The sequence below is a fragment of the Centrocercus urophasianus genome, unplaced genomic scaffold (assembly GCF_019232065.1).
Source record: "Centrocercus urophasianus isolate 14NV4802_14NV808 unplaced genomic scaffold, USGS_Curo_1.0 seq_22, whole genome shotgun sequence".
Classification (NCBI taxonomy): domain Eukaryota; kingdom Metazoa; phylum Chordata; class Aves; order Galliformes; family Phasianidae; genus Centrocercus; species Centrocercus urophasianus.
Window position 1 is genome coordinate 7999206 of NW_024884778.1, and position 25877 is coordinate 8025082.

A 25877-nucleotide genomic window follows, 5' to 3' on the forward strand; every position below is an offset into this window, starting at 1 on the left:
TGCCTACAGAAGTCAGTGCAGCACAGCTTGCTGTACAGCCAGGAAAAGGTGCCTTCCAATGAACCGTTCTGGAGCAGATACTTACCTCTCTTAAGCAGACACAAGGGCTCAGGTCCTACTTCAGTTACAGGTCAGGAATACCTTCAGGGCATTTCCAAGCAGAAGTGCTACTCGACTCTTAGAAGTCAGGCTTGCAGGCAAAATCCTAGCAGAACACATCCACCACCACGCTGCTGGAGGAACTCCATTAACATTTTAATAAAAATGACTGAATATCACAGGTTACATGAAACTGTACAGACATTCTCTGCATAGTTACAAACACGGATGTACTTGAATTTTAAAAAATGGATTATCTATAATCCTTTAAAGTGCAATTTGTTTAAGGTTTTAATCAAATCGAAAAATGATCTTTCAATAAAGTATAAGCTGTAAAATTAACTTGAAGTAAGTTTGCATTTAACTAAATCATGAATAATATCCCAGTGCCCTATTAACTTCCATTTCAACTATTTCCTTATTTAAAAAACACTTTCCCTTAGAGTTGCAGGTAGGATGTCCATTTAAACAAGTCTGAGACACTATTCTTAGTCCATCAGCAAAAAATGGTGGGAATAAGATTTAATTCTCCAGTTCCCTCACCTGTGCAGTATATATTATGGGTTGTTTTGTTGGTTGGTTTTGGCTGGGTTCTTTTTGGATTATCTCAAACAAAATATGCTGATTCAGTGCAGGAAGTTAAATGAGTTACTGCTGGATGGCCAGTGTTGAAGAAGGGCAGGTTAGAAGTAGGTTCTTGTGATTTGACCAAAAAAAAAAAAAGAAGAAGAGAACTAAAAAATGCATTAATTCACCTTGATCATGGCCATTCCTATTCTCAGTTTTATTCAGCCACGTAGAAGTTGTTGTACCCGAAACTGCAGCTAGAAAACAAAATTCTTGAAACCAAATAAAGAATGGAGTACTTAGCATGGCAATGCAGTGCAGATGGGGTAGTGCTGCTGCTTGTGTAAAGCTGAAATAGAGGTAAAAGGAGCTACTGCATGACTAGCTGCTGTATGCGTTGGTGAATCAGTTGCTGGTCAGAAGGGCCTTGTTCCTGGACAGCACAGGAGCGGGAGGGGGAATTCAATCCCGGTGTAACCGTCAGCCTCAGCTGATCCTGGGAGCACTGTAGTCACACGTGTGTGTTTTCTTCAGAGTTCCTTTCTGAAAGTTTTGAATGGAGCTGAGTAAGGCTCCTCGGCTCGCACTGACAGCAGGCTGTGAGCTTGGCTGTGTTGGCACCTCTGTATTTGGAGGAGGAGCTGCTGGTGGCAGGGGTGGCGGTGGTGGTGCTGGGGGTATCGATGATGCTCCTGTTGAGTGAGGAGAGAAGATGATGTTTGATTATGCCACAGAGGTCCTGCTCAGAGCACTGCAGCCACGTAGCCGGACCGTGTCAGTTCTGCACTAGGAGCTTCACTCCTTGAAAACAAGTGGAATGTGAACAACAGAACAGGATGAAAAAATGCTGATGTGATCAAACCTCTATCTGCAGGTGAGTCACGTCATCTGAGACACCTCTGAGAAGAAGCCTAAAAGTTCTCAGGGATGCAAAACGTGACTCAAATGCGATACTGACCGGGAAGCAAATCTTACCCTCTGTTCATATTTACATGACGAACATTACAGGTTTTACAAAGGACCACTCTGCTGTAGCATTTGTGGTGATTGATCAAATTATACATTAGTTTTAGGCAACTAACTGCAGATAGAGTTTTTCTGGAAATGTTTTACATGTCCACAGTACTGTCAGACTTTCTTCAGCCATAGAGAAACAAGCAAATGCTTGTTTCACAGGCTGAAGGAATCACAACTCACTATTCACACCACTTGCTTTCTTTCTGTGCTCCTACCTTGCACTCTGGCCATTGCTTTTTACCCTAGTCATGTTGTCTCATCATGCTTTAAGCTCCATGCCCTGACAACTTGCAGAGAGGGCTGGAAAGCCAGAAACCAGCTGTGCATGCAGGCAGCTAACCCAGCACAGGTTCTGGAAGCTCAGGTCCAGGCAGGTGGCCTTATTTGACCCAAGCTACATTTCCACACAATGTGCTCCAGTGCTTCTCAGCTGCTGCACGTTACATCATCATTTCTACACTCAGGATCAAAGATACATGGCAGGAGTAAGAGCAAAGGCCAGAGGTGACCCCATGCTCCACAAGACATCCACGTGAAGGTGCATTTGCAGCACACCCTCAGTTGCATGTGAATGATGGGCCTGTCTTCAGCTTCATATTCTGAAAATGGGGGGCTTAGTGGTTAAGATATTATTATTCAACAGTGAATTTTAATTCCATTGTCTAGACCATGAGTTAATGTCAAGTATGGCTAGGGAGACAAGTGGCATCTGTAGTTCAACACTTGTTTGGTAGCTCTAACCTATATGAGGAACACACCAGTAAGTGGCAAGGACTGGGATACTTTTGGACAAAAGAGCAAAACAACACAGGGCCAGCCAACACACTATGACAAAGAGGTAGAACTGCTTGCTATGAATTAAGCAAATACTAAACAGTTAAAGGAAACTATGGACATGGATTCAAGAAGTGTTAAAATTCTCACTGGCATGAAAACTTTTTTCTGTGATAAGAAAACAGAAAAACAGCTCCTGTCTTCACTCTCATCCCTTTCCGAACTATTCAAGTCCTATAGAGTAATGTTCAAGCTCTATTGGAAATGTCAGAGAATAAGTGAAAAAACACGTCTGGGGCACATGGATCAGCTGCTCTCTTAAGCACTCAAAACATTACACAATGTTAGTATAAACTGAAATAACACATCACATATTGATGCCTTGGGGTCATCTAACTTACCCAAACCCGTGTTTTTGCACTAGCCAAAGATGTGAGTCTGTAATTACAAATACTGAAAACCATCCCCTAAGTTAGAGTCCTGTTTGTGCCGTGTGTATGGACTGCCAGTAAAGCACAGCAAAGCAAAACAGACACTTTGGGACAGAAGAACAAAACCAAGAACAGTTAACTGCTCTGATGAGTTAAGAGGTCAGAGCAGGAGTGGCGAAGCAACGCTCGCATCGGATTTGGGATCAGATGAACTGCTGTAAAACAGCCAAGGCCAGCTCATCACAACTGAGATGGCATGAAAGAGATGCAAGAATTTCAGAGAACAAAGACATGATTTTGATTGGAACAGCAAGGTGAAACTGAAGAGGTTATGCACATAGTTGTACAAGATACAATAAGGAGAGACCATGAAGACAGTGGCCAGGACTCCATATGGAATAGAAATGTAGCAGTAATAATTTGGCAAAAGAAGGTACATATTTGACAGAAACGGAGGCAAAAATGCCACTACGTAAGTGCTTGGATTGCTATTATTAGGCCAAGAATCCATGTGGTTATCTTTAAATTTTGGTCTGGTCATTTTATGATGGGGGCATAAAGGACAGGGAGGTGGAGAAGAGGCTGCCTTTCTGCCTGGAAATCTGTTAAGTTCCTCAGTACCAAGTATTTCTAAATTGTGATGCCAACATCATACAGTTGAAAGAAACTCTTAGGAGATCTTACACATGATGTCTGCCTTAAAATATAAATACAGGACTTAAGATGGTATCTGACTAGCTATGAGCATTACATATTGAACATGTAAATTAAGAGCACGATTCTGAAAATCTGTCAAATCCATTCATTTCAGTCAACCTATCAGTCAACAAAAACTAAGCTGTCCCTTCTTGACATGAGTGGTGCAAAAGAAATCTTAGTCTACTGCAGAGGACTCATATGCAGCTCCATCTGCAGGTTAAACTGGTCAACCCAACAGTGAAATACTTTCCCACATTTACCCAGAAAATACTTCAGGCAAGTGCTCAATTATCACACAACTTTTCCAATACATACGTTGGAAGCAGCTGACAGCAAACACATTCACTCATTCACACAGTTATAAGAACAAAACACTCAAACAAGAACTTACCAAGGGTTTTTTTTTTACAGGGACATTTTTGTTAAGAGAGTGTGTTAAAAGGAATAGGAAGTAAATCAGATGCTGTAAACTTGATGCCTGAATTGAAACAAAAACTTAATTATGAATTTAAAGTGACAGTAATTGTGCAAACAGCATTAAAAACTTTGCTGAGAATGGGATGCAAACAAAGAAAATCATTTTAGTGATAAGTTTTTAAAGATGCTGTATTTCATTAAAATAATCCATAAGAATGCTCAGATCTTTTTCTTCTATTCCCTCCCAATACTAAGCAAGTTTAAGATTTGCATTAAACTTTCCCATACAGAAACAGAGCATCTTTAAAGAGATAAATCAGCATTAGCTTACTTTTCCGAAAATTCACGTTCAAAATGATGCATGCTCTATTGAAGACAGCAGAGAAAGAGAGAGGACACAAGTTAATCATCCGGATCTCGTGTCAAAGTAAGAAAAACAGAGAGCGTTAGCTGAAAAGTTAGTACCAAAAAAACCAACACATTCTTATGCACTGAAAAATACATGGGAATAGCAGTTGATTTTCTTTTTCCTATTGCATATACAACACTTGGATTGTGAATAACGAACTCAACTTTCCACACTGTAAGCATTATTATACCCAATCAACAAATAAAACATTCATATTATCAATTTCACATGCTGTAATTCAGGCTTCACAGGATTACAGTGCACTGAGAGACAGTTAGCAAGAAATCCGCAGGAAGATTAGACACCAGAGATGAAATCCATTCATCACGGCACATCTCCTGTCACATTAACACCTGCATTTACACTTAAGCTACACGGATCAATCAGAAACAACCAAGGGTAGCACCTGCTAAAGCACTGTGCATTGTCTTACAGACAGGTGAAGAGCTCTAAAGATGCTCCACATGGCTCTCTATGAAACATGCTGTAGTGAAGTATTCAGAACAACTGGCACAGAAAAGGACACTAAAGTTAAGTACAACTCCTTCAGCTTATTCTCTCTGGGAAGTGCAGGACAGCAATACTGTTCAGAAAGGAGCTGGCTAAATGGCACCCTCCAAACTTTTCTAACAGGAGAGCTCACTGGTATGTTATGAGCTTACTGCATTTAGAGATGTAGTGAAGTTTTAAATAACCCACACCATGGTTCTGCATCCCTTCTGGTCCTAGCCACAAAGGAAAACAACAGATTCTCAATGAAGCAAAGTGGACAGAAGTGTGCAAGTAGATGGGGAAAACTGAAAACATAAAAACCATTCAGAAGAGAATGTCAGAAAGACAGAAGTTGTGTTAGAGTCATTTGTCATGATCTAAGCAACGTATTTCAAAGATGGCATTCAGCCAAGGATCTGCAACACAGCTGGTCACAAACAAGCACTCCTGGCAATGAGAAACACCCACAAGAGTCCATGATTCTTCCCCAGGGTATGACAGCCTGAAGCCTGTTTACCTCTGGTTGGAGTCTCTAGTTCTGCACATACCCACACACTACACTGACTGACATGGAATAGGCCAAGAGCTTCTGTAGGATATCCTTCTCCATATCAGCCTTCATTTTGGCATGGCATCATATCAGCAAGACTCTTTGACTTGCTATGATACTAACACAAAACAGAAGGACAGACTGAAAGCCTCATTCCTGCTTTGAAGGTCATCTCACCATGATGCCCACAAGCAATTTTGGTCTAGAGGTAAATATCCTTAATGAATACAATGAAATAGGACAAAACAGAAGCTACAGCTGCATCAGCTGTCACAAATAATGTCTTAACCATGGGGCCAGTGAGTCTTTCACCAAGTCATCAACAGCACACCTGTACAGAATACATACAACATCACTGATGATGTCTCTCGCTTTCTCTTAGAGCTAATATCTGAAGTTTCGTCCATTAATTCTACTTACAAAAGCATTCCTGAAATGGTGACACTTGCCTTTATGCCCAAATGAAAGCACCAACACCATCAACCCACTAAAGCACTTCCTGATGTGGTTGCACACAGGGCAATGTGCATCACGTCACACACAGGGCAGACTGCTATGTCTCCACAAGCACAGTGCCTGCAGGATGACTGACACACTGTGACTGTGTGGTTTGAACTCAGCCAAATTTCTGAGCCAAAACTTCAGCCATTTTAAGCCAGCTGAGCCAAATCCATGAATTAACCTGAGCCTGAGCTTTCAATCTAGTTCCAATGCACATTAAAGTTGAAACGCCAGTTAAAAGCTGTTCTATTCCAGAAAGAAAAAAAAAGTTTTCTAAATATCCATCTACTTTGAAGGCATGGGGATTTTCTTTTGCATTGTTCAGCTACTTTCTTTTTAAAGCATACAGAATCTGAAAGATGAGCCATCTCATCTACAGAAAACAGAGCTGTCATTGTGCAACACAACAGCAGTAATTATCTTGTTTAGAGTAACTGGAAGAAGTAAGTTCATAAAACACGTACTTCAGTGTTCTCTCCACTCGAAGGAGAAACGACTAATTTGAATTTCAGCATAAAAGATTTAAATTATATCACAAGACTGTAGCATCTTACAAATGACCATCCACAACAAACACAGATTTGATTTCATCACTTTGGTATAGAAAGCTCCTGAGGGTAGGAATCATGACACAAGTCACCATAACAGCAATGCCACAGACAGCCTCCTTTCTTGGTATATATTCCATTCAGATCTTTTGCTGTTAATGTTTGCTAGTGCACTTCTTCTAGCCTTTCAGACTGGAGCGTGTCCATCACAGCTCAATACTCATATTTGTAATCCAACTTTCACAAGTATTTCTGTTTCTGGCACTCAATGCCCACTCAAGCAGATTTCTCTACCACATCCCACCACTTGTTCCAAACATTAGCAAAACTGTTTGCATAGCTACCTAGCAAATTGGAAGTGGGATCTGGTCAAAACGAGAGATTATTTTTAACACAAACCAGTTTCTGACTTGTTTCTCTGCACAAGCAGCTCTACTCATATCACCAACAGGCGATAGCAGAATAGGGGAGATTTATGTGGCCTAAGGCACTCAATTTGTCATACCCCCAAACTTCCAAAATCAGGTCACAGCAGTACAGGTGTAAATAGACAATACACAGAACCAAGGGACGGACAAACATTATTTCATGGCCCACAGGCCATTAACATTAGAACAAACGTATACTGCAACATGAAGCTCAGAAAATGTCTGGAAAACAGCAGTCTCAGTAGGACTGGAGTAAAATCAAAGACTGAAGTAAACACTTAAACTCTACAGGTAAATCATACCAGGCACCTCAGAAAAGATAATATTAAAAAAGGAACTGAATTCAGAGGTTCTCTATAGCCCTCAAAAGAGGACAAATGTCCACACTCGACCTGATACAAGATAAACATAATCTCTGTGTTCCATCGTTTAAGACCATCATCCCTTAATCATCTTTGGGAACAACACAGTTCCTGTGGTTAAACACAGAGGGTAAAACAAAGAAGACACCACAAATTGAAAACAAACATTACAATGACTCTTGAGCTTACCTGCTGTAGAGGGCGGAGTGGGGGATGATGGAGATGTTAATGGGGAACTCGCCCCAGAGCCTGCTAAATAAAACAACAGTCTAGTAACTAAAGCTGTGATGCAAAACTCAACACAGTCAGACAGGACAGACTGTTGAAAACAGGCCAACTTTATTGACTGAAGGCTCAATTCTGCTCCCAACGAAAACTTGGGAAAGATTCCCATTCATACAAACAGTGTCACTCACACCCGATCCAAACAGAAAAGCTTTGCAGTACATATTATCAGAGGAGGTCCAAACACATAAGCAGCACAGTCAACAGTACTCCTCAATGGGAAACACTTCTTTTCTGTTGCTTAGGCTGTTGGATTTCAGCGTCCAAATTCTGTTTTCCTTAAGAGTTGTGCCACTGCATGGATGGCACCTCATTCCTCCTTCTAAGAGATGATTTTTAGTCAGTTCCTGTACCCACAAGTTACTCTGACACCTAACAATTCCACAGTAGGCTGATTTTGGGCACATTTTAGCCACACAAGAACACTACATTGAATTGTTCAGTAGTACAGGCCATCCCTTTTAACTACATGAAGACCTGTCAAACACTGTGTTGTTTCAGAAACTGACAATGAAGAAGCAATTCAAACGATAACTCATTCATCTTAATACCTTACTAAAGAAATCACCACAGAGTTTCTCTCTGAGGTCTTCATTAGCGAAAGATCCAAATAATCAATGCTGCTCCTGTCAATTGTCAAATGGATTGAATAGAGTGGGGTTTTTTGTTATTATCTTTTTTCTTTTTCTTTTTTTCCCTCCTTTTGAGGAATGGAACACAGAAGAGAGGGCACATCACTTTGTGTCAGCTGAAAATTTAGCTCTAGTGGTATCTTCTAAGCCCTCAATTTATCGATTACTAAACGCCGGAGACGGTAATATCAGCATTTGTTAGTTCAATATTATGGTGCAAACTGATGGTGATCCTGGACCTTTTAAGCCACAGAATTATAGTGACAATGAAAACACTGACACAGCTGTGTAGAAGCAAGCTCTTCTCTCTGTAGTTACCTGAGTTATTTGAGTTGCTGTATTTTGCTGAGTGTTCTTCCGCACTTTCATAGGCAGAGCGTTTTGACTTCTTCAAACAAAGAAGAAACAGAAGGTGGGAATGAATAACCCCTTTCATGATGAAAATCAAGTTGACTCAGAGAACTTTTAAAAGCCATCTGATATATCACACAAGGTTTATCAATGCCCAGCATCTCTCTTCCCCAACCAACACGTGCTGCTGCAAAGACAACAGCAGCAAAGCAGCCCTGTGCTCAAATGACCCAGGCAAACAGGGCAACTTCAGATGCTCTGACTGCAAGGGAAATGTAGAAAACTGATGCAGAAAAAAAAAAAAAAAAAAAAAAAAAAAAAAAAAATGAAAAAAAAAAAGAGTTGCTGCAGACAACAAAAAAAAAACAAAAAACAGCTCTCAGACCTTCACTGGGCAGCAGCTCTCAGACCTTCACTGGGCAGCAGCTGTTAGTTAAGCCCATTTTCATTAAGTAACTTCAAATAGGTTAAACAGTCAGCAGTCGTTTAGTAAGTGTTACCACTTAGCTACATATCAGGAAGAACATCACAGGACTGAATACTGCAGCACACCTGTGGATGTCCATGCTACACAGTGAATAATTTTCTGTGTGAGAAATCCATGTAAAGATGTTTACCTTTCTTGCTAAGATCTTCCTTTTCTTTTTTTCTTCTTCAGAGCCGTGATGAGACTGAGCTCTTGTCAGTCTTCTGTGCTGGTGAATCTTCAAAAGTAAGGGGAAAAAAAGGAAAAAGAAAAAGAACAAAGCCATGTTAAGATCCCAAGTGTTCTCAACATAGCATATGTTTGGGGTTCAAGAAAAAAAAACTGTAGTCGCTTTGCACGTGCAATTTTCTTTTTTCATTTTTAACTTTTAACTTTATGGTTGCTGCTAGAGTACAGAGCCTCACAGAACAATTAAGATAATCCTATAAGAGTCCCTGTGAAGCTGCACCACTCTACACAATATGAGTGTAATTCCATGCCTTCAACAGCTGTTCTACAGCTGCTCAATACCACATTTTTGAGAAAGCACATCTGTTGATGAAAACCTTTGTTACTCTGAAGTAAGAGCTCACTTTCCACATTTAGAAGAGATAAGAGGAAACTGAATGTCTCTACGAAAGACAGTAAAGAAATGCAGAAGTTACCAATTTCTGTTCTTCTGTTAATCTTTTTTCTATGCATTCCTTGGACGTTTTCAGTGCTTCTTTTAGCTTCGTAGGAATCTAATAAAGAATGGAGGAAAAAAAGTCAAATAACAGAACGTGATAAAGGGAAAAACAACTTCACTGTTCAAAACTCACCATTCATCTGACTATGCTGCACATTTAAAGATCCAACTTCTAACACTATTCCCGTAGTGGAGGAGAAAAAGGACTCTAGGTGCCAGTTTTCCATTCCAAACCTAGCAACCAATCCAACAGCTCAGACAAAGAAGCAGTGAATAATGGCAGGGATGCTCTAACACCAATGACAGCTAACTACTTCAGTATTCTGTTCACATCCCCAAAGTGCCATAAGTCCAACAATCACAAGACACTCAGCACATTTCTACCTGAATTGCCCTGGGGCAGCTCCCCCCAGTGGAAGCACGATGGCTCCCTAGAAGTCCCAGCTCCGAAGCTGGCTACTGTGTCAATGATCTCACCAAGCAAGATCAGCTCCCAGCCTCAGTGATTTGCTTCCTTTCACTGCAAGGTAGGCAGCTTACCTGTGTTCCTAAAGTAGAGCACCATGATCAGTCATGCAAGTTGGCTCCAGCAACTACACCTGAATCACTCATGGGTTACACTGTGCCCCAATTCTAAGGGTTGATATATAATGCTCTTGGGTATTATTCAGCAAAGGAATGGAAATACTGAGGTGACTCACTGAAAAGTCAAGTAAAGCCAGCTGTACTCTACTGTTTATCAATTAATGCCTAACCACCCACAAGCTGACACTTCCACAAACATCAGCAAATCAACACTCAACCCTACCTTAAACTGTGGTTTCTCAGAGTTTGTTAGCAGGACGTCACTGAATAATCTGCAAGTGGATGGAAAAAAAGGAAAAAAAAAAAAGGAATATTATTTCTGTGAGACAGGCAGAAGCACAGAGAGAACACTGCTGATACTGTTCACCTAAGTCTCTCTTCTTTCCCTTCTCTGTTCTCATCCCCATCTCACTGTCTGTTTTTATGCACTGCTTTTTATTTCCCAAGCCCTGCATTAAATTAAGTAGCACTTACCCCCCAGAACGTAGCCACTACTGACAGCAGAGCTAGCAAGACTCGAGGCAGTATTTTGAAAACTGAAAGAATGCCTGTAATTATCAAAGGTAGAGAAGGACATCCCCCAAACAAATGCCTTTTCCTTACAGCCACACTCTTTAATGACCAAAGATTGCCAGGGACTATGCAGCTAAACTGACAGTTTTACTCTCCCCTCTATGGCATCAGCAAGAGCATAAGTGATTAATAATTTTCCATCCAAAACAAAGACACTAGAGGGCAATGTTAGTTTGAAAATAAATTAGTCCATATCCAGGTACTTTGTTCTGGAGAATGTGCTAGAAAACTGCCCTAGAAAAAGATCATGAGTCCAGCTCCAAGTTAAGTAAGTCACAGATTCCTGTTACTGTTCACGACAGAAAATTATCACAGGTCCATACTAGACAGAACAAATTCAAACCTAGAATCAAGTTTATAAGATCAGTAGTCCAAGAATAAAATAAATCAAATTAAAGTAACAGAAAAAAAAAAAGACTCACCCTTGTACACAGAGCTATTTTCTGACCCTTTCTGATTACATATCCTTGCAAAGTCAAGTAAGCTCATATTTTATATAGAACAGCTTAAAAATATTTAAATTGCATTCTTTGCATTGCACAACATGATGAACATTTCTGTGAAGAGTATGGGTATGAAGGAAAAGTCATACAATATCCTACGTATCAGACACGGCTGGGCACGGACTGTTTGTTCAACATCCTTTAACACCTATCTCTTCCTGTGTTCAGCTTTCTGACAGAATTTCTCCACTCCTTACATTCTATTCTCTATCTCCTTCTTCCTTCAAGGGTAGAGGAAGGATGGAGTAGAAGGAACAGGAGGCTGAGACGCAACTGCAGGCACTCATCCCAACCAGGGGACGACTCGGTGCTTGCTGTGAAGGCACAGCAATTTGTACGCTGCAAGATCAGACCCAGATTTGAGTATGGGTAATCTTGTCATTTATGAGGTCATGATTCTAGCATCTCATAGTAAGAAAAAGCAAGCCCATCAGGAACTGTGATTCTATTCTCACAGACTGTCACAGCATGGTGACAGTCAACAACTTCTCAGGCAATACTTCTCTCAGTTGCAGGAAAGGTGGCACTGCAGACAGTATGATTTCCAGCTCAGCCATGCACAGATGTTGCTTTCTTTCTACATCCTAATATTTCTCCATTCCTGCCTTTACTCCTATGCTGTGTCACTAGGAGGACAGTATGTAAGAAATTTTCTGCTATCTGTGCTTCACTAAGCCAGCCTTGGAAGAAACCTGACAGAACTTCTGCACAACACTCTGACTCAGTCTAAAAGCCACCACTGAGCAAGAAATCTATTTTGCCATGTGTTGTAAATAAATGGACAGCCAAACCTAAAGAACTAGGTCTGGAAGGGACATGCAAAAAGATTCCTTATTCTAAATGATTTAAATGATCCAATACATAATCTTAACCATGCCTGCACTGCTTTAATAGCCGAATAATTGAAACCACAGCGCCACGCTCCAGCACACGGAGAGACGAAGAAATCCTAAGTGAGTACCTATCATATTCCTAAGTGATGGCTTCTATGAAATCTGTCAATTTTAAATCACCTTTTGGGATACACTACACAGCCCTCAGAACGAGGAACAAATCTTTCCGATGAAGAACAAGCAAAAAGATTCTCCCCCATTATACAATTATCATGAGCATAAAACAAACACATTAAAACTTACGGCATCTGTAAGAGCCGTGAAACAGTTGGCATGCCATTCTTCATAGCTTCACAAGTCAGAATGGATTCCAACACAGACACTATCAAAGAAAGAATAAGAATGGACACATTTCTGCGCTGCAGGACAGCAAACAACTTAGAATGAAAGTCTGACACTTTATATTATGCTCCTCTAAGCATTCCATCAACTAAGTGGTGATGAAGCTTTATGACATGTGGTTTTTATTATAATGTTATTGTTACATGTAAAAACTTTTCAAGAATGTTAGACATGAGGCCAGGGGATCCAGACATCTAATTACTACACACAGTTTTATCATTCAGTTAAAAATATGTCTATATTTATATGCTACATATTTGAGGAAGAACATTTTCTATTTTTAAAAATTACTAAATAACGATTTCCAGGCCCAGGCTGTGAAGGTTTTAGGTTGCTATTTCAGAGCACTTCTGCTTAAGCACAAGGTGAGAGTTGCCAGGAAGCTGAGGCTGCCACGGTCTCGATCGTATACTAACCAACAGACATTGATGGTGCAGGAGGGAAGCTGTCTACTGGAATTGTATCTGGGGGTCTTCCGTATGTCATTTCATACAGTAAGTGCCCAAAGCAATGTACATCAACGCCTTCTAAAGTCTGTAGAGGAAGAAAAGCAAAAAAAGTAAAAACACAACTTGCTAGAACTGTTTAGTTTATCCACAACTTCTTTTAAAACATGTATTAACAAACGAGCAAAAAGAGTGGTCTTGCATTTGAATGTTGAAAAGAGGAACCATTCAGTTTCTAACCACAGTCTAACCCTGCACAATTTGAAACTCAAATGAAATCTTCATACCCCAAGCAAAGAAGTTACTGCTGTATTTCAGTTAGAGATGATGCAAGCACGATAGCATTGTGGAGTTCTACAAAAATGTGTAAGGAGAAAACTTTTTCTCACAGACAGCAGTTTGGAGAACTGTATATTGATGCAAATCAGAGCTGAGCACATTTTCCTAGCGAAGGTAAATAGCTGCACAAGGTAAGTTCCCAGACAGCATAACTCAGAGATTTTTGAATCATGTTTAGACAGAAGTGGTTTCTTGTACTGGAGGAGGCTTAGAGCTTTGCTGGCACTAGCAACTAACCGTGAACTTTTGATCATTCCTTTGACAACACAGTAGAACTTGTTTAGCAAGGTCAGCAAGCAGCTGTCTTGTGATGCTCTACTTAATTTATTGCAATGAGCATTTAAGAGCCAAGCCAAGATGCTGGCTAGAAGACTGTATGGCTCCAACAGGGCAAATTTTGTTAAACAGTTTTGTAGGAAGATCATATTTTGCTGCATAAGCCCGAAATAAATAGGCACCCTTCAAATAAGCAAAACGTAGTTTTTAATAGCTAGGAGTCTACAAGTTCTCCACAATCTCAGGGTGAGGATAAAGGGACTGTAAGAGTAAGGTAAATCAATTTTCTGAAACTTACATTAATTTTTCGAAACTGCGAAAAGTACGATCGATAAAAGGATGGAAGTCCCAACAAGGAATTTTCCAGATCCAGCAACTTGCACGTGTCCCCATCCAGCACTACATTGCCAGAGTGAAGATGGCCATACGGAAATCCCTTCTCATGCAAGAATTTCAATACCTGAAAAAAATCCGAGACAGAAGCATGGTCACAAGATGTCCTGATGGTCTCAAGATCTCAGATGCTCCAATACAAAAGCAGACACATAACAAGTGAGGCCTCTGGTTTGGAACTCCTGCTAAACTTGATCTTCTATCTACTCCACCTTTGGCTGACTATCCATTCCTATTTCACTGGTAACATTCCTCAGAGAGCACACAGCTGATGCTATGCTCAGAGCTCAAAGATACTTCCCAAAGAGACCTGGAAACTAAAAGTCACAGTTTTACCAAATACCATAGTTTAAAAGCCCACACATTCAGTGACAATGACTCTGTGGCCCATTTTTCATAGGCTATGAATTACTTCTTTCCCTTTCACCCCAACAGGAAAAAACTTCTGCGAGGATAAAGGGATGCAAAGAAGTCAGCTAAACTAATTTTCTGAAACATTAGCACCTCTCTCCCACCTCAGCTGCACATATAATAGCTGCCTTGTTATTTTTTCTTTCCTTTTTTTCCCCATCAGTCAGAACAGGCCTCATACGTATCTAAATTCAGCTCCTAGCAGTTCAGCTCAATTTACATTTAACTTTGAAGTCTGCTGCCAAAGGAATCTTGCCTGCACAAAAAGTTTGTCTATTTTTTCTAGTAACATTGTTGTGCTAAAAAAAAAAACACAAAAAAACAACACCAAAACATAAAAACAAGCAAACAAACACTACTAAATTAAAAAAAAAAAAAAAAAAGCCACCACAAAAACCTCCATATAAATAAAGTATGATAAAGAAAGAAAGAAAAAAATACCTCTAGTATCTGTCTTCCATATGTCTTTATCTGTTGAAGTTCGAGACCTTGAATTTTCTTAGGATTGCAATACTTCTTCAGGAAGGGATCTTTCGGTCTGGCCTTTAAAAGAAGGACACACATGAAGCATCAGGCTCAGAAAAGCCAGGAATTGTCTTAGTTCGCCTAGCAATAGAGGGTAACAGCTTCAGAAAAGACACACTATGTACGTTCCAATAAATATTCAACCATTTGAGGTGGGGGAAAAGAGAAGACATTACCTTATAAATAAGGTCCTTCAGCGTCCCTTTTTCATTGAATGGTCTAATAACCAGTGCTGAAGATTCACTGGCGGTGGCAAAAGTGACTCTGTAAATATAGGGATGCTACCAAAAGAAGAAACTGCAGGTAAGTTTCAGGTGACAGATCCTGTAATTCATTTCTTCTTGATTCACAAGAAAGATAAGATCTGTCTGAATCATGCTGTAAGCAATAAAATGGATTCTGCCAGTGACATTTGCTCTGGTTATTCACTCTTAAAGTAAATGCAAACTCCACAAGAACACTGTTAAACATTCACACAGAATCAAGAAAAATCCATTATGTTTTTATTAAAAAAAAAAAGACTGGTGGTTTAGATAAATAAAGAATCCATCTCAATTAACCCTCAATGCGTGAGCAGCTTTACTGCAGGTTTAAGCCATGCTAAGCTAATTAATTTATTCAGGGTTTATACAATTATGGCAGACAAGAAAACCCAGCAGTAACAATTGTTGTAATAGTTCCATGTCTTTAGAAATCATTGTAACGACTTCCAGCAACACTGTGAAACCAAATGAGAAGTACATGTTGAAATACATAACACGTGCAACACATACACTAACTGAAATTGCTAGTTAGGAAAAGACTTCTCATTCATATCTTATTTTAATGCATCAGCTTCAGATTGTTTCGGAGTTAAAAGCTTTGTTGCCCCTTCTAGTGTGGGCATCTTCCAGGTTTCTGGGCAGCACACAGAGGTTTACCCATCTGAAATTCCTTTCTTTTCAGCCAGTCCAGTTTTTCAGAGATGCCTGCTGGATTCTTAACATGAGAGTTTCATAATCTGGCTCTGTACCTCTAACATGATGTTTCTGTCTAAAATTCAAAGATCTGAAAAAATAATGGCACTCATTCCTCTGCTGCCCAAGAATGTTCCCAGTATTCCAGTTCCAAGAAATTCCCAGTATACTGGTTAGAAAAATATCCCAACAGCCTGAAAGCGTTGAGAAAATGAAATAAAAGCACGTGATCTCACAGTACAGCACCAGAAGAGAAGAATACAACTAGCCACAACTCCGAAAGCCCTGCAACAATTCAGCAGGATTATTATTTGTGCTGAGAATATGTTACTTCATACTGTGTGGGAAACTTAATTAAAAAGTTCACACACCTTTAAATGAAAGCAACTCTAAAATTATAAACCATGTCTACTAGACTATGTGCGTTTTTGCAAGATCAGCCTTTGCAACAACTTATTTTGTGCTGGAATAATTGAAAGGTCTTCAACTAATACTCACAGAACAGGAAGAAAGAAGTTTCACAGCATACTGTAAGTCTTTGTCAGACAAGTATTTATCAGGGCCAAGATCAGCCTAAAAATAAATAGGAAAAGAAAGGTATTACAATTGATGTTACATTCCATAACATTTGATCTATATTCTGCTCTTATAAATGAAGGCAAATGCTTCAACATTTATTTTGAAGTGCAAGGAAGGAAATTCTACGTGGAAAAAAAAAAAATTAAAGGGCTGCATAAGGTCATGGTTTCACAATACAAAACATCTGACAGTATGTATTATTGCCTGCTTCCTCCCTGGTAGCTGACCCGTATTGCTACCACTGAATGAACTTTGCCAAGCCCCAACTGAGGGACTGTGTGGACTGTGAGCTAATAAAGCATCAATCTCCACCTTCTTCTGTGCCAAAACCATCCTCCTTTCTACTGGAGGCTTCAGCAATATCCACCCTTCAGCAAATCTCACAAAGAAGTTTCCACATCACCCGCCTACATGATGGCTCAAGGCCTTCAGAGCCTGAACTCTTAACACTGGCTGTCACTCCTACCTGGTAGCCAATATAAATGAAATAAGGCAAGTTCATTATGAAAGACTTGAGAATAAGACGAAAGGACACATACCCAGCTTAACATCAGCCGTTCCTTTGGTTGATTCTTTACCTTCATTAAAAAATATTTCTTACGTATTCGCCAACCTGCAAGAAAAGTCATCACCAGTTTTAATTAAAGCCCTACTAAATCACATGGCCTACATGCAGGACAAAGTTTGTAAGCAATGATAGATTATGGCAACTCATTGGAAAAAACACAGCAAGCTTTTGTGCATACATGCTCTTCTTACCTATATCTTTTAATGGTTCTACTACCTCCCACTTTGGCTCTGATCGGAAGAACATTGAAACATGCTGTAAGGCAATTTCTGGGGAGAAAAAAAAATAAGAGACCATTTAATGTGATTTCTACATTGTTAAGGTAAGGTTCAAGCCTGCGGGATTTCAGACTCAGTCAGCAAAATCACTTTAAAAGGAAATCAGATAAAACCACACTTAGAAGGCATTTGCATTTATAACCTGAGAACTCAAATCCACAGAAAGCACTGCCTTCAGAAAGCATGGCCTACTGAGTTTGCATTCTATTTCTACTAGATCTACATTCCCAAGTCTAAATCTAATGCTCATAGCAAAGACTTCTCACACAGAATACCCTACAGTAGATCAGAAAATGTTTTTGCCATACCTATAGAAGTGCTACCTTGTAAACCTCCTTACTGTACATTTAATAAGATATTTTTCTAGCTATTGTGATCCAATATGCATTTCTGAGAGGAAAAGAAAGGAAAAAGGGAAAAAAGATAAAAAGATAAAAGAAAAGGAAAAGAAAAAGGAAAGGACACACTTCTGTTTACTGAGCTCTCCCACAGCTGAGAATACAACCAGTGTATTCATGAGCACATTGGAGGAGAAATCTGTGAGAAGTGATGACAACAAGCACAGAAAGGGAATCATGCCAGAAAGGAGTTTTCTCAAACACAGCTTATCTTGGCTTAGGAGCACAACAAAAAGGTAAGAATGCACCATATTTTTCTGCACATTAACTTCTCAATCTAAAAATATGCTAAGAAAAATGGAACAGTGCACTAAATGTCAGCTCTCTGCTATATTAAAAGATGACACGCTGATGTTGTCTCCAAAGACCACAGGCAACCACCTCACTGCTACTTAACCTCCCTGCAACTTGCAGAAGGAAAAACAGTCTTGATGAAAGCACTCAGAATTAACACAGAAGTCACTGTATCTCCTACAGGATTCAAACTGCTTGCTCAGCATTAGCCAGACAAACTGCATCCTTAGAGTTACTAACAATTTACATCTCCTCCACGGCTTATCATAAGCATTTGGGAAATGTTCTTTGCACTTTGAAGTTGAAAACAGAACGTTACATAAAGGGAGAGCAAAAAGACAAGTAAAAAGGAAGCAGTAAGTTCCTGCTTGAGCAGGCTGTGCTTTTATGAAAACAAGCTTTGCATTCTGCAAAGAGTCAGTCTGCCTGTGAAGTAAATCTACGGATGGGTTTCATGAAGAGGAAGTTTTTTGGTCTATCAGACAAATTCTAGCAGTTTCCAGTGGCCGAAGCCAGAGAAATTTAAAGGAGAGACATTTAATAATGAAGAGAACTGATCACTGAGGTATCATTTGAAGGGCTGCAGTGATTTTCCACTTGAGGGGGGAGGAAGGCTTTCACTCAAGCCTTGAAAAAACATCAAACATATCTCAGACAATTAGTTCTACGAAATACTGCAGCCCTAACTGGCAGTGAGAGCTAGACAAGATGACAGCAGCTGTTTCTGTTGATTTGAAACACATAAGAACCCCTACGACTGCAAGATTCTGTGTTCAGAAGAGCAGCGGTGAGAGCAACCTGCAGAACTGACTAGCTGGTTTACTCCTGATAAATAACTTCCAGACACCAATCCTCCCATTCACCAACTGCGAAAACACATTTCAGTTTCACTTCCTCCCCCCCCCTCAGGTTCAGATTATATAGATGTTAATTTAAACACTTGGATTTGGCTGTCACAGCACGACTCATCCACAGACCTGGGCAAACACTGCTATACTGTGCCTGTGATCACATGTGATGGTTGTGACGGTTGCTCCCCCCTCCCTCTGCTGCAACAGGCTTCAGTGTAAATCCCCACCAGCACGGCTGGAAGACACACACACAGGCTGCAGTGAAGCTGTAATGCGGTTTTACAGTTCCCCACTTACCAGTGTAGTTCACAGAGTAGCTGTTTGGATCCAAGAACTTTTTTACCAGTTCACAGTTAGACAGTATGTGATGGGAAGTAATCACATCGAGATAGGCCTGCAGTCCTTTCTGTCTTTCTGCTATGAATTCACGCTCCATGTTTCCAATCAGTTTTTTTGGAGGAAGAGGTAGACTTAGAGATGAGATCTTAAACAGAGAAGAAAAATTACTAACGGTGCTCTTCAAGTGCCTCGGGGATGTAAACTAACAGCACAGAAAGTAAGACTCCTAGCAGCGAGCTGACTACCAGGTAATTCTTTCCACACTGTATGTATGTAAGCTCCTATGTTTTGTTTCAAAGTACTGTTATCAGGGAGAGGCAGTCAGACAATAGCTGTGCACACTGCATCCCAGTGTGAAGAGCTTCATAAATGGAACAACACTGAAAATGCAAGATCAATTTTTGCTGGTGAGTCGTGCATTTAAGATCACAGCACAGAGCTTTCAGACTCTAAATGGCTACATTTCAGCCAAATGCTATTACATACCTTTATGCACACACCTTATCATTTTCTCCTGGCAAGATTTGTGTTTTTTTATTTAAAGAAGTACAGATTAACAACTTTCCTCTTGCCTCCACTGCTTTTATGGGTAGCTTAAAGCCCTTATTTCAGTATATCAAATCTGTAATTTCAGATACAGTGCAACTTTTCCAAAGTTGCCCAAAGCGTTAAGTGGGTGAGATCAGAGAGATCATCATTAGAAAACAAACGCAGGCTGCACACTCTTTATATTTAATTACATCACATGAATAGCCACAATCAATGTTTGACACTGCTAACACACAACTGTCCTGCAGATCTAAGCACCTGCCCGGGGTGTGCAGAGTCTCCAGGGGAGTTATCTTTTAGAAAAGTGCATCACAGCAATCAATTACATTCTGTGCAGTAACCCCCACTTGCAAAGCAAACGAGTCACTCAGAGGAAGGCGGGGGGGCTTGAACAATCCTCATTTCAACCAGTGGAGAGAGGAAGGATCAGTTCAACCAACTGTGGCAGAGGCAGCAATCTCTTTCCTTTTTTCTTCCTCGTTCTGAACCCATGAGTTGCTTCTCCCCATCAAACCCTGGTGCTGCCTCTGGCTCTGACTACAAACCACAGCCTGAAAAAGAACGACAACTATGTCTATATTGCAGATGTTAACCCAAATCATCCTGTCCACTGATCTTTCATTATAGTTCTTTTACACACCCTTGGGGAAAGCAAAAAAACATCTGGGAATAAACCCCAGAGCAACAACGCATCACTTACAACCTGCAATTCTCCGAATCAGCTCTAACACCACAGGCATGCAAGGCCCGCATTTGGCAGACCGCTCCTTCAATTCAACAGAGCTTCTAAGTAGAAACTAAATGCATTTCTGACATTACTCACTTGAAAAGCACGTCCAGTCATAATCACCTTTATCTTCTTGACCTGACAGCTAGCTACCATCAGAGAGAAAAGGACTTGAGTTCACAAGTTTTCAAACTATTCCTCCTTTCCCCCCTCCAATAAGCCTCACATCTGCTGTTTTTCAGCAGAAAGCAGTGTTCACCCCCCAGGTTTTTGCACTTATCTCCAAAACCCAGAGCACGGTGAGAACACCACCACTGCCCCCACCTCGCAGAGGTCCTGACCTTCCCAGCACACAGTGGCTCTGGATGGGCTGTGCTACAAGCAGAACCAGGAACTTTTCTTATCTTCAAGCCCCAGCCTGCTCAAAAGCTGCAATAAAATGCTTCACGAAAGCCAGGCATCTTGCTGTAAATCCTGTAGCCAGTGTTCACTTAATTTTTTTTTACTGTTTTTGGAGTCCCGAGGTTTTCATTTCTTTTGTTGTTGTTTTAATCAATCTCACTGTGCACAAGATGAGAGTTTACATTGTTTAACAAGTCATGGGACCTGAGGACTTTGATGAAATACTGATGCTTACAGTTCTGGATGGAAAGAACTGAGGAATGCTGCATGTCTTAATGGATCAGAAAACTTCAGCGCCAGCACCTCAGAGCAATTTATGCAATTTATAAAAAAGCTTAAGAACAGAACAGCAGGGGAAAACTGCAATTTAACATGCTTCTCATCACCTATTGTCTGCCATCTCCCAAGCCCTGTCTGAAGGAGCACTGGTGGCTGACAGAAGCAGAGCTGTGCAACCTTGGTAAAGGCTCTAAATTCACCTCTGCTGGGCTGAAGATGACACCTCAGGCAGTGGCTCTACAGCAGCCAGAAAAGGCTTTTCTCCAAGCAGAGATGCATCTTTGCTTTCCAGTCTATAAAAGCAGAAAAAAGCAGGAGCTGGAGACTGAGGGAGTGTGCAGTAGTTTTCACTGAAGGAAATGAAGAGCTAATGAAGATGAGCTATTAATTTAGCTGCCCTCTACATATCATTATATCTAACTTAGAGAGGAATGTCCTGATGATTCATTTTGATCTTTTCTAATCATCCAAGGAGCTGATGCTGTTGTCCCAGATCTCAGTACCTTGTCACTGCAGACTCTTTCTCTCATTTCAAATTCTTCCTTGGCCCATACCGCAAGTTCTACCAAATAATTCCCAGAGCCCTTCTCTGTTATCATTCACCTCTGCCTCAGATACAAAGGCCTCTTTCTTTACTGCAACACATGTAAGCTATTTACCTTTGCTTATCACACCTTCCACCTAAATTTGAAGTCAAATGCCCAGTGCCTTTTCCAATAGACTTGGCTCATGTGAAAGTTAAGCAAGAAGGTAACAAAGCCCTGTAACACCTTAACATTCTGTCCCCCCGGTTAAGAGGAACTTGTTGTAGAAGATTAAAAAAAGAACTCTCCATCTCTCTAAAGCCTTCTCAAAATTGGTTCTCTGCCATCTCCACCAAAACTTGGCAATGGTGAAGACTCCAATGAGCACTGGATGCTCACTGTGCTGACCAGCACCACTTCATTTCCTTGTGTTCCCATGGGTGCTTATCTAATCTTCACCCTTGGATTCCTTTGGAGCAGAAGACACCTTTGTACTGCATTTATTCAGCACATCACGTACGTTTCTAGGTCATGATAAGAGTTACTGTGTGCTGCTGTGTGTTCAGTAAAATAATGATACAACTCAACCACATTGCATCTACTGAGTTACAACCAATTAGCCCCCCTATCTACCTTCTAATCTGCTTCAAATGATTCCCATCCTATCAGAGTACACAACTCAACTCCCCAACATGGTTTTGCTCAAGGAGGCTCACCTAGCAGACAGCTGATCTGATCTGGTCAGGGGTGAGGAAGGGAGCAAAAGTGGTATTCAGCTCCTGATGATGGGGGGCAATCAGTCACACAAATCCACCCTCAAATCACAGTGTCACTTTTTATTTTGCTTCCCTAGTCCTATGGAAATCCCAAGTGACAAGTTTCACTCCTGGAGATGCCAGCTCACCCCCCTTCTCCCAAACACACTCATGTCCCTGCTTTTTCCCACACCAACTAAAAGGAAATAATTGTCCTAAAAAGCAAAAGAAAACACACAGTAAGTCCAGTGTTTAACTAAGGAACACTTCCCAGAGATACAGAAATCCATCACATGATAAGCAGCATCTGGAAGTGCTTTTAGACCAATATAAATAATGAGACACATAGCACTTCAGTGCTGAGTTTATAAGGTTGGTATGTGCCTTGGCTTTCCTCAAATCAAAGGGAGAACAAATAATAACACGCCAAACCGGAACGAGCTGCAGTACTGAAGGGACAGATTCACTGTCTGCCAGTCTCCACCATTTCTATGTAAATGGGTGCTACTGATGCTGAAATTATAATTTAAATTTTACAAGTGAAAAACTGAGAGTGAAAAGCGTATATTTGAGTTACACTTGAAATCAGTTTACAGCTATGCAAATCTCTATTTTTTTCTTTACTGTAACATACAGAACCATCACAAGCCATGTCATACACGTATCATTTCAACTGATGTTTTGTATTCATGTATCGGGGTAGAAGTTACCTGCAAGCTATTATTAAGCAAGTCGAAGTCACTGTATCGCCTCACAATCTGCAAGACAGAAAGATGAGCTGAGGAAACACATCACTTTTCTCATTACCCATTTACCCTTCTTCCACCCGTCGGAGAGAAGCATTTCCCATTTGTAACTCTCTTCATCTTTTAGCCATTTCTGTACAAACGTGTGACTTCTGGATGAATGATGTGCTGCCAGAGCACAGAAAAGAGCTTTCAATGACATCTTGACCAGAATTGAGATGCAGGTCTGAATATTATTCCAAACAGCTTTCCCAAAAATATTTGTCAGAGGGTGCCTGCAAACAGTGTACTTCTGCTATATTAGAGCTATATGAGAAGCAATAACTTTTCATGACCACCTTCATCTCTACTTCTAGGTTTTACTGGCTGTGCGTTAGCAAGGCTGTGATTTTAGTACTGAGGAAGGCAAACTGGTATTTGAATTAAAAATGACAGCCGTACCAGTGTACAGTAATCACACCATGACAGAGACTTTTCCTGTTTTCCTGAGACATTCATATCAGCAGAGCCTTCTGCAGCTGGCAATAACACTTTCCCAGCTTTTGACCATTCAAATACTTCACGTTCTCAATTTAAATCACTATTTCCCTCTCCAGTTCACATTTCAGAAGCTAGAAAGAGCTTCAGATTCTTCCTGAGAGGCATCGTGGTTCATGAACCGGAGTTTAAGAAATTACCTGCCAACTGTTTTCCGCTGAAACTCCTCTCTGAACACGGATTATGTATTCCTAGTGAAAGAAAAAAGTGGTTAGGAACAAGAACTAATGAGCTGAACAACGTTATTAGATACGGCTCCAAGTGTGACCACATCCCAGTTAGGAAACGCTCAGAAGCAGAAAATCCAGATCCAGATTTTAAGCTTCAAGGTGAAGACCCATGGCCAGCTGCCCCCACTCTGCTATGCAGAGGTCCAAGAGCTTGCAGAATGAAGCACTCAACACTGTCCCTCAGTTAGGGAAAGAGCTCTCTCAACAATGAGAAATCCAGCCTCTGGTCCTGAACAATTACTGTCTCAACCACCACAGGACCCACCGCCACCCCATCAGCTGCCCAACTTCTCATCAGTTCAGTGTGAAAAAGGTCACCACAACAGTACGCATAACTCCAACGCACCAGTTTCTCAAGATGGCAATCCTTCATTTCTAGGGCAAACTTAATGCTACCTATTTATACATTAAATATGCAGATACAGCCGACCTCCTTCAGATTTTAATGACTGATCATCCTTCCACCTCAATTACATTCATAAAGCACAACTCTCTGCGGTGTGTGAGCGCCCTGCCAGCCCCGCCTGCAGCACACACACCTCACATCCTGAACCGTTTGCTATTCAGGTTCCACGACTTCTCTCACCCCTCTACTAACTTTCAAACATTCTTCATGCGAGAGCTGAGTGATCTTCCAACTTCAGTGCTGCAGAAACAGAAAGGCCAGAGCAGAGCATCATGCCCTACAGTCTCTTCAGATATTAAAATCAATGATGCATTCCAAATTACCATGAGTAAGCAATGAAGAAATAAGGAAAAAAATAAAGGCACTTCCATCACCTTGAGTTTTTATGGCCAAGTTGTCTAATATGTAACAATAACTGCATCTACACATCTGGCCTCTACCTGCATACTGAACACATCATTCATTCGAGAGCTTGATCCAGGCAGTGTTACACATTTAGTTTGCAGTTAACAATTCAAGATGGGCATTTATGAGTAACCTCTTTCAGATACAATGAAAGGTCTTCTGGTTTTAGGAACTGCCTCTGAGACCACACAGAACTAATTCTTCTAAGTGAAACCAAGGTAAAGGCTTGAGGACTGAAGAACAAAAATGTACCAGAGAATCCCGTCTATCAGCCTCAACTAATCCAGGATTTATTTACTGGGCTTTTCTTCCAAAGCACAGTGCTGCTCAGGCAAGAATGCTATTTATTTCATTTTCTCAAACTCATTTAAAATCCCCTTTATCAGCAACAGCTATCAAATATCCGCTGCAATTTTGAACCACACATCCTGAGAACAAATTCAAGACCAGGAAGCGTGAAAACCAAAGCCACGTAAAATGCTCAGTATTCCAGCAGCTGAGATGGAAGTGACAGAAATGGAGGTGGGCACTCAGTGCCCTGGAGGTGTCTGAGAACCATGGAGATGTGGCACTGAGGGATGCAGCCATGGGCACGGTGGGGCTGGGCTGGAACTAAATGATCCCAGATGTCTTCTCCAACTTTGATGAGTCTATGAAATCCAAGATGTCACAAATCAAAGCGTGTAACTTTGATACTAGAATTATAGTGCCCATATTCAGCAAGTCACACTTATGTGCTCCCCATATTCTCTCCTATTACCCATTTGACATTACCATCATTTTCCTGCAAAACAGGAAGCACAAACCTTCATAAGTGGTAACAAAATCCCAGAGGCAATTCCACCTCAACCAGCAGAATCACGTTTGGAAATTCTGTGACATGTGGACATGTGGAAATGGACACGTGGAAACCAGGATCCACAACTAAAGTTAACTTTCCCTGACTTTCCCTATTTTGTGGCTGTTACTGCATTTTGGGAAGTAGGAAGAGATTGTTTCACTCGCTGCCAAAAAATGCAGCAACTGCTTATTCAGCAAGTCTCGAAGGAACA

At 40.7% G+C, this 25877-nt stretch overlaps 1 protein-coding gene across 6 annotated transcripts; it reads right to left on the bottom strand.

Annotated features, from left to right (window-relative positions):
• Window positions 1-234: 234 nt before the first annotated feature.
• Window positions 235-25877, bottom strand: PXK (PX domain containing serine/threonine kinase like). Of its 6 annotated transcripts, none has more exons than XM_042823182.1 (19): window positions 24554-25877; window positions 23925-23975; window positions 23212-23259; window positions 19224-19410; window positions 17297-17374; window positions 17077-17150; window positions 16457-16531; window positions 15179-15283; window positions 14919-15020; window positions 13972-14133; window positions 13029-13146; window positions 12514-12592; window positions 10525-10573; window positions 9694-9771; window positions 9180-9266; window positions 8530-8599; window positions 7484-7543; window positions 3979-4065; window positions 1271-1358 (listed from the first exon to the last, which is right to left on the bottom strand). In XM_042823182.1, exons 4-18 carry the CDS (start codon window positions 19360-19362, stop codon window positions 4010-4012), a joined length of 1332 nt encoding a protein of 443 aa, XP_042679116.1. In that variant the 5' UTR covers window positions 19363-19410; window positions 23212-23259; window positions 23925-23975; window positions 24554-25877; the 3' UTR covers window positions 1271-1358; window positions 3979-4009. The 6 variants fall into 6 exon arrangements, with proteins under 6 accessions (XP_042679112.1, XP_042679111.1, XP_042679110.1 ...); XM_042823180.1 differs by having other exon boundaries at window positions 7484-7546; window positions 24554-25876; XM_042823178.1 differs by lacking the exon at window positions 3979-4065 and having other exon boundaries at window positions 235-1358; window positions 24554-24604.